The 9,887-nt window shown below is 45.0% G+C and overlaps 1 protein-coding gene across 2 annotated transcripts in view; it reads left to right on the top strand.

Moving 5' to 3' along the window:
- The first annotated feature begins 229 nt into the window (after window positions 1–229).
- The window catches only part of AFF1 (ALF transcription elongation factor 1), a 202,672-nt gene continuing 193,014 nt past the window's right edge, over window positions 230–9,887 (top strand). Inside the window, exon 1 of one of the 2 annotated variants that reach the window (XM_073599923.1) lies at window positions 230–591. In XM_073599923.1, the coding sequence (XP_073456024.1) occupies window positions 575–591 (17 nt within the window). In that variant the 5' untranslated portion in view covers window positions 230–574. The remainder of the gene's footprint in view (window positions 592–9,887) is intronic. The other variant, XM_073599915.1, reaches the window with a different exon arrangement.

Here is a 9,887-nt window from a genome sequence, read left to right as displayed (position 1 = left end):
TGGAGGATTGCTCGTTCTAAAACCACCCCTCCACTCACACGGGGTCCAATCACACGGCAGCTCCATTGACACCGCTCCACAAGTCCATCTACGGTATGGGCTGTACTACCTACTGAACTAAAGTTAAAAATTAAAAATGACTGCACACCCTGTTAAAAAAAAAACACAGACACTATTAAAAGAAAAGGCTTTACTTTGTTAGGCCGTATACATTTAGTAATCATGAGCGTCCGTGTTCACAGTTCTACGCCACCCCCTAAACGCTAAGTTTGGTTTCACCCATGCAGGGGCGTATGCTGCAAAAAGGGATTTCTGCTTCTCCGAACGAAGGGGGCGTGTCCTCGAGAGCTTGGTGGGCGTGTTTTGGGGACGGATCGTTGCTGCTGTTGGGGGGCAGACGTGCACAGAAGCTGAGAGAGCAGCGGAGGACGGAGAACGTACATAGGCAGCCATAATAATGTAACGGAGGTGCGAAGAGGGGAGGGGGGCACAGCCAAATTGGCGGAGGTCGCCTGAGGAGGACAAGACACGACAACCTCATGGACACTGGACGCCTGCTCTAAGAAACTTCGCTATGGCTGCCCAGTCCAGGTAAGGGAGGGGGGCAGAAGTTACCATTGGAGTGTGTGGGGATGGTGACAGCTCAGAGGAATCCCTGTGCACTTCCCAGCTATACTAATTATAGGGCACTGTGTGTGTGTATGGGGGTGGGGAAGGAGAAGAGGGCTACATGTTATCCCATATGGGGAGCAGTAATGTGACACTGCCTCTCAACTATACCTCACACACCCTGTATAGGAACAATCATCTGATTGGGTGACAACAGGTGTGTGGAGGGCTCCCCCTAGTGTAAGGGTGCAGATGACATCCACACTCATTAACCCTGTGTACGCCTACTCTTGATCCTTTCCAGCCAGGCCGGGTTGTCACTCTTGTGTTTAGAAAACACTTGAAAACTGTTTAGCACAACTTGTCTATAGTGTTCTTCTAACTTTCACCTTTTGCTGCCCTTGTGTCATCTCTGTACTAGCACTTGGAGTGTCCCCGTTCCCTATTTCCCATAATAGCTCAGGCTTTGGCTTGTGAAAATGAGGCCAGTGCCATGTCAGCAGCATTCTTGGAATTGAAAATCGATGGGATCGGTGGTGTTAACTGTGAGATTGTCTTCAAATGACAGAACTGCTCACTTGTTGCATTTTGCCTATGTCTCGATCAGCACTTGTATGTAAGACGGCGCTTGTCAGATTTGTGTCTGATTCCTCGGTAAAGTAGTTTTTCTTTTTTTTGTTGCTTTTGTAAATTCCAGTTTACAGCTGTGCGGCAGTGCACAAAAAGAGGAATGCCATTATTGTCTATGGCAGTGGTCTCCAAACTGTGGCCCGCGTGCCTTTATCCAGCCCTCGGGTCACCATTCCTCCCACTGACCCCAACAAGGGGACACTGCCGGCGCCGGGTCACCATTCCTCCCACTGGCCCCAACAAGGGGACACCGCCGGGGCACCATTCCTCCCGCTGACCCCAACAAGGGGACACCGCCGGCGCACGATTCCTCCTGCGCACGCTGGCGCCGGGGCACGATTCCTCCTGCGCACGCCGGCGCCGGGGCACGATTCCTAATGCGCACGCCGGCGCTGGGACGCGATTCCACACCATTTCTCCCCCTACTGACTACAGGCCCTTTGTCGTCATATTTTTTTTTTTTTTTTTTTTTAACTCCCGCTGACGCATTTCCTACTTCCCACTGACCCCAACGCTGGGACACCATTCCTCGCGCCGGGACACCATTCCTCCCGCTGACCCCAACAAGGGGCCGGCGCCGGGTCACCATTCCTCCCGCTGACCCCAACAAGGGGACACCGCCGGGTCACCATTCCTCCCGCTGACCCCAACAAGGGGACACCGCCGGCGCTGGGGCGCGATTCCTCCTGCGCACGCCGGCGCTGGGGCGCGATTCCTCCTGCGCACGCCGGCGCTGGGGCGCGATTCCTCCTGCGCACGCCGGCGCTGGGGCGCGATTCCTCCTGCGCACGCCGGCGCTGGGGCGCGATTCCACACCATTTCTCCCCCTACTGACTACAGGCCCTTTGTCATTATATTTTTTTTTTTTTTTTTTAACTCCCGCTGACGCATTTCCTCGTTCCCACTGACCCCAACGCCGGGACACCATTCCTCCCGCCGGCGCCAGGACACCATTCCTCCCGCGGACGCTGGCACTGGGACACCATTCCACACCATTTCTCCCCCTACTGACTACAGGCCCTTTGTCATTTTTTTTTTTACTCCCACTGACGCTTGGGCATTTCCTGCTTCCCACTGACCCCAACAAGGGGACACCGCCAACGTTTGGTCACTATTCCTCCCGCCGGCGCTGGGACACCATTCCTCCCGCGGACGCCGGTGCTGGGACACCATTCCACACCATTTCTCCCCCTACTGACTACAGGCCATTTGTGTTTTTTACTCCCACTGACGCTGGGGCATTTCCTACTTCCATTGGGAACTCCGGCCCCCCTAAAGTCTGAAGGACAATAAACTGGCCCTTTGTTTATAAAGCTTGGAGACCTTTGATCTATGGGGACCGTTCACACCTATGCAACCTGCTTCCATGCGACTTGGAAAAAGGTCCCCCATTGGCGCTGCTTGGCCTTCCCTCCTGTCGAGTGGCCCCAGAGCAAGCAGCTGGCAATGGTGACACCCAAGCAGGCTCGCTGCTGATCTGTGTGTCTATTCACATGCAGAGCCGCAGCTCAGCCCCGCCCCCTCTCTCCTCATCGGCTCACTGGCTGTGATTGACACTAGAGGGAGCCAATGGCTTCCGCTTCTGTCTCAGCCAATGAGGAGGGAGAGTTCCCAGAGAGCCGATACTCTTGTGCACATCGCTGGATTGCGAAGGGGTTCAGATAAGTACATGTATTGGGGCTGCTGCACAGAGGTTTTTTTTTTTTTTTTTTTGAGCTTTTAGAACCACTTTCAATTTAAATAAGAGCACAGGAAAAATTTATTAAAAATACATTTAAAAAAGGCATAAAAAATGCAAACGCACAAGTGTGAACCTAGCCTAAACCCTAATGACTTTCTCTACCAAAAAAAAAAAAAAATCTTGCAGTGTATAAAGACACATTTAGACAGGAAAGCTTGCCATAGGCTGATTAAAATCCAGCTGGTTCAGCAGGCCGTCTTCGCTCAGCAGAAGTTAATCGTTTGATCGACTTCTGTTAAAGGGACATGCTAGAAACCTTTTTCAATCAGCAGCTGATGACAGTGGCGGGTCCTGCTGTCAGAATACAATCTCCCAGCGGAGGAATTCCTCTATCCACCTTGTTTTGTAGATGGAGGAATCTGTTCAATTTTTTTTTTTTTTTTTTTCATTTAGCTCGCTGTCAGAAGAAAGGGGAAGAAAAGCTACCTGTCTATGGCCAGATTTAAAGATGTTGTAACAATGCTTCCAGATACAGGAAACATGTATTGTCTATAGGTATATCCTAATATGAAGAAAGGTTAGTCGTTTGATGGCAAATGGTTGGAAAACGCCAGTTTCACAGATTATTTCTGGCTATGTATTAAATTGTTTTCCAAAACTAAGAACAATCTTTCTAAATGATTGCATGTTTGACTAGAACTGCACATTTCTCTAATGGTGGCCATACAATCAAATCGTATATAAAGCCAATTTATAGTCCAGGAGAATAATGTGATTGGAAGATCAAAAAAACTGATACGTTCTACCCTTAACAAACATATTGGCTTATCTGCTTTCCTATGCTAAGATTTTCTGTCTAAATTGATCAGAAAAGTTTCAATGAAATCAGTTTTGCGCAAAATCTGTTTCTTTTTTGAAAAGACGCATACTGTGTCATCAAAGATTTGTTCATATTGTACGATTCTGTGAAGAATCGGTAGATAGTGTGCGTGCATCTAGCGGTTGGGAGACAGTAAAACCCTGTAGTTGAGCCATGTTTTTACCACTCCTCCCCCTTTTTGCTGGAAAGGCAGTGGCGTTCACATGCCGCAGCAGGAATTATACACTCTGTCATGTTCAGCAGGCATGACCATCTACTGAACATGAGCCATTCAAGTGAATAGGACTGCCCTGGAACCGTGTACAATGCACATGGTTGCGTGTGCGGCAGTCTAGCAATTAGGGGATTAAAACAGGCGGTGAGGAGGTAATACAACGCCTTCTCACCACCTGTCAAATGCTCTGAATAGAGATCACTTTTCAGACAGCACCATAAGTGTAAATGAGGCATATCCCACTAGAACTACTACTTACAAGCTTAAAGTGGAACTACACTGCATCTGAGCACCAGTATACTCCCCCATCCATCCATGTCTCTGCTTTATTTTACTGAGAAATCACTTTGAGAAACGCTCACCTAGCATTTGTGGCTGTGACCATTTTGAGTAAGGGCAGGTTGTTTTTGTAGCATTCACTTCCTGGAATCCATCTGACCTTAGCTCAGGCAAGAGGGTGCATTTAGCTACAAACCTCTCATCTCCTGCTGAGGCCTCCTGGGATGTGTGGCATCATTTTGCCTAGGCCTGTGGAAACTAGTTTAAACGTTTAAAACAAGTTAATGATATACTTTCATATCCATTTACTAATGCTAGCAGAATATGAAATACAAATAGTAAATGTTAATTGAGAGAGAAATTCCACTTTGTTTACTTCAGCTTTTCAATTTAAACACAATAAAATAAAGTTATAGATTTTTATTTTTATCCATTTTGGTGTCTTTACAGTTTAGGCCTCATGCACACAGGGTGAAAAAATGAGCTGCAAAGCCACTACTAACGCCAGGAAAAAGCTGCTGTAAAAACGCCCTGTGTGCATGAGGCCTTAAAGGTATACTCAGAGACCCAATGTATTATTTTTTCTTTTGTCAGTTTGTCACTTCATGTTTCTGAAGTAATGTATACTTGATCCCCCCCCCCCCCCCCCCCCCATATATCACTCTTACCACCTCAAATGGCATAACCTTCAGTGCCGGTTCACACAGGGGCGGCACGACTTACAGGTCACCTCGCCGAGGCGACTTGCAAAACGACTTCTGTATAGAAGTCAATGCAAGTTGCCTGAAGTCGCCCCAAAAATACTACAGGAACCTTTTTCTAAGTCGGAGCGACTTGCGTCGCTCCTATTAGAATGGTTCCGTAGTACAGAACGGGACGTGACATGTCAAGCGGCTAGGTCGCCTGACAAGTCGCCCCTGTGTGAACCGGCACTAAGGCCCCGTATCAGTTATCTAGGTTATGTTAACCCCCAATCCCGGAACACTTACCTGGCTCCATGTCCCTGCCACTGGCCCCAGCGTCGCCACCGTCATTTCCTGGTTTCACAGGGGAAGTGGAGGGTAGCGGAGCCATAAGCTACTGCTCCTGTCAGTCATGCTACTTTGAGGAGGGAATGGGCGCATGGCTTTTCAGTGTTGTGTGCGTCTATAGACACAAATCCCTCTGCTTGGAATCTGACAAGAGTGTGCACATACGTATGCCTCCTTAGCCCCTAGCTTGCTACAGGAGACACCCAAAAGGAGGGGAGGAGACCACAGCATCAATAGGCACTGCTAGTTGATGATAGCCACTTTTCTGTGCAATATACATTATACAGGCGCAAAGTGTTCCTTTTTTTATTAAAATTGAATACATTTATTAGTGGGACTGCTTTAGCAGTCCCACTATTGTTATTCGATTTTATTTTTTTTTTTATTATTCCGTACGTTTTTTGGCTCTGCGTAACTTCTGCATACTTTTAGCTATTAAAACCATTCAACTATTAAAATGTTCGTCTCTTTCAGCTGATGATGGGACTTTTTCAACCTTTTTTTCTACCATTTATACTTTTTAAAATATTAAGCTTTTTATCACTTTTTTTTAACATTGAAGTCAATGGGAGCATGCTTCAGATCCTTAAAATCTTCTTCCGCTCCCAAAAGTTTCAGCTCCTTCATACTTTCACCTACAGACGCCAAACAAACTTTAAAATGTTCACAAAATATTCAGCTATCTGGCTATATCTTTTCAGTTTGATATCTTTTACAGTTTTTGTGAAAAAGCTTTTTGTTTAGAGGTAATTTCAGGAAATTTTAGCCATTAATCAGAGTGTACTGTGTTGCATTTGTTGCCATGGTTACCAAAGCTTTGTTATACACAGGGGGGAAGGTGGCTGGAGCATCTCAGCTCTGATTACAGAGCCCGGGGGAGGGGACAGACACACCATGTACTGATTTATAATAGAGGAAAATGATGGGGCAGTTTTGATGGAGGCAGTTTTGATGGAGGCAGTTTTGATGGAGGCAGTTTTGATGGAGGCAGTTTTGATGGAGGCAGTTTTGATGGAGGCAGTTTTGATGGAGGCAGTTTTGATGGAGGCAGTATGAAGGGGACAATTTTGATGGGGCAGTTTTGATGGGGACAATTTGGATGGGGCAATTCTGATGGGGCAGTTTTGATGGGGACAATTTGGATGGGGCAATTCTGATGGGGGCAGTTTTGATGACTACCGTTTTAGCAATTCAGCTATTCAGCATTCCCACGCATTCTCCCCAGGAAATGCATTTTCTAGTTTTGTCAAAGTTAAATAATTTTTATTAAAGTTCCCACCTAAAGCAACATTAAACAGTCACTTAATATGTATTCCCTGTGATGTATGACATTGTAGTGACAGTGCTGTGTAATGTCAAATGAGGTGGCGATGGCTGGTTACCATAATTCCCCCTGAGGCCACTTTCACACTTGTGCGACTTTTCCTGCGACGTTGGACATCAGTCGCATGACAAGTCGTACCCAATGATAACCATTCATATCTGTGCGACTTCAAAACTGTCCCTGTACTACTTTGGCCCGACTTTGATGCACGTTGAGGTCCATAGATCTCAAGTTTACACCGGCATTCCCTGAAATCGCGGTTGCAAAATCACGCAACTTTCAAGTCACGGCAGTGTGAAAAGGGGCCTTAAGGTTATGCCATTTTAGGTGGAAAGAGCGATATATGGGGGTCAAGTATAAATTACTTCAGAAACATGAAGTTTTGATTTAGAAACAAAAAATAACCATGCGGTTGAGACATATGCAATACTTTTGTTAAAACTATTTAGGCATAGGTGAGTGGATGTTCCCTTTTTTTTTTTTTTTTATCAATGTTCTTGTTATGAAACATTTTTGTATCTACTAATATATAGCAGCAGCAAAAACAGTTTTGTTTTTTTTGTTTTTTGTTTTTTTTTCAGGATTGAGCTTAGTGCATTTTCATTCCTGATGAGTTTTGGCCGTTGCTGTTTAAAATCTGATTTAAAAAGTGTTTGCCTAAGCTGTTTATTGGCCTGTGCAGTAAAAGGCACCATGACAGCTGGAGAGTAAAGCTCTGGTCCTTTCAGGCTGTAGTGAGTGAGGGTTTGCTGATCTAGCAGTTACCAGTTTGCAGCCTTTTATAGAGCGAACAGCCCTCAGCCCTTTCTAATATCACTGGTGACCTCCCCACCCCCCATCCAGTGACCTAGAAACTTTAATGGGCAGCAAAGGTTACCAGAAAAGTTAGACAGATGGCATTTTACCTTTGTCAATCATGTGGGCTGGGCCTATCAAATAGTGACTTAACTAATACTACACCATTATTGTTAGGGACGTGCGACTGTTCTACCTCCTGTTTAGTGGTCTTATATATTTGGTTTTTTTTTGCTTAGTCAAATATCTTTCCATTGACTTGGGGTTTTCAAATGCATCATCAAAGATTGTTTTACACTATGGCTGATAACATATCGGCAACTTTCTCACAGCAATCGGATCACCGCCCCCCCACCTTGTGTAGTTGCAGCCATTTGTCACTAAGAAAATTATGATTTTAAAAATGTCACCAATAGTGATTTCTTAGATTGAAAGTGATTTGTTGCTTTGTGGCTCAGCAATCGAGATTCATAAGCAATTCAGCCCTGCATCAAAATCGTTAGTCCAGTCACTCTTAGTTCTTTTCTATGACCTGTTGAAGAAATCACTATGCTTGCCTACAAACTGCAATCAGTTAATCTCTGAAAAAAAAAAAAAAATCGCCGATGTGTCAACACCATAAGATTTTTTTTTGGTGAAAGTCACATTCTTTAATCACTTCAGCCCTGGAAGAATTTACACCCTTCCTGACCAGAGCACTTTTTGAGATTCGGCACTGCATCGCTTTAACTGACAATTGTGCGGTCGTGCGACGTTGCACCCAAACAAAATTGACGTCCTTTTTTTTTCCCCCACAAATAGAGCTTTCTTTTGGTGGTATTTGATTGTCTCTGTGGTTTTTATTTTTTGCTCTATAAACAAAAAAAGAGCGACAATTTTGAAAAAACACAATATTTTGTACTTTTTGCTATAATAAATATCACCATTTTTTAAAAAAAAGCTATTTTTTTTTCTCCGTTTAGGCCGATATGTATTCTGCTACATATTTTTGGTAAAAAAAAATTGCAATAAGCGTATATTGATTGGTTTGCGCAAAATAGTCTAAAAAATAGGGGATATATTTATAGCATTATTATTATTATTACTATTATTATTATTTTATATTTTTTTTTTACTAGTAATGGTGGCGATCAGCGAAATTAATTTTTTTTTTTTTTTTTTTATATCGTGACTACGACATAATGGCGGACACATCAGACAATTTTGACACATTTTTGGGACCATTGGTATTAATACAGCGATCAATGCTATAGAAATGCATTGATTACTGTAAAAATGTCACTGGCAGTGAAGGGGTTAACACTAGGGGGCGATCAAGAGGTTAACTGTGTTCCCTAGGATGTGATTCTAACTGAAGGGGGAGGGGAGTGACTGGAGGAAGTGACGGATCATGGTTCCTAGTAGGGATGCACCGAAATTTCGGCCACCGAAACATATCGGCCGAAAATGGCCCTTTCGGCAAAAAGCCGAAAGAGAATTTTTGCTGATACCGAAAGGGGTGGGGCCTGGGCGGGGTGCTGTCTATCAGGGGGGCTTCCTATATTGTAGAAGAGAGGAGAGCCGCCGCCTGTTTGATTGCAGCGCCAGGAACATCATAGCTTTCATTTCAATAGCTGTGTGTTCCTCGCTGCGTGCCGTCACATACAGCCCCTCCCCCTTGTCCGGGCACTTTGATAGACAGGTCACCCTTCCCATTGGACGAGTGGATTTGACTACATGGGTCAGCCATGTGCATCATTGAGCCTTGGCCACCCATGACCCTGTTGCCAGTTTTGTTTCCTTGGGCCACTTTTGGTAGGTTCTGACCAATGCAGACTGGAAACATCCCACAAGAGCTGCAGTTTTGGAGTTGCTCTGACCCAGTTGTCTAGCCATTACAATTTGGACCTTGTCAAAGTCGCTCAAATCTTTACTTTTTTCTGCTTTCAACACATCAACTTCAGGGACAATATGTTTATTTGCTGCCTAATATGTTCCACCGACTTTCAGGAGCCATTGTAATGAGATCATCAATGTTATTCGCTTACCTGTTAGTAATCGTAAGGTTATGGCTGGTGTATCTTCTCTTTTATAGTAAACCTTTTAATGAAAGAAATATGGGGCTGATCACCTTCTGACAATACTGTCTGGCTATTTTGCTGAGTCACTGGATTTATTTTTCAGGCTGGGTTCACACCAATGCGAATTGGATGCGGAAAAACCGCATCCAATTCGCAATAGCAGGAGATTTTGACCGGCTGTCTATGGAGCCAGTTCACATACCTCCAGTATGACTTTGCACAGAAGCCCTGTGCGTCTTTAGGTTCTTTTCAGGCCTGAGTTCAGCCAAAAATTCAGGCTGAAATGGTGAACCAGAACGCACCGGACCCCTTGCTGTGAGCCAGATGCGGCGATGGTGTGAACTCGGCCTTCGGCTCTGCTATCAGGAAAAACATATGCAGACA

The sequence above is a fragment of the Aquarana catesbeiana genome, linkage group LG01 (genome assembly GCF_042186555.1).
Source record: "Aquarana catesbeiana isolate 2022-GZ linkage group LG01, ASM4218655v1, whole genome shotgun sequence".
Taxonomy (NCBI): Eukaryota; Metazoa; Chordata; class Amphibia; order Anura; family Ranidae; genus Aquarana; species Aquarana catesbeiana.
This window is presented reverse-complemented; position numbering and strand designations above follow the sequence as displayed.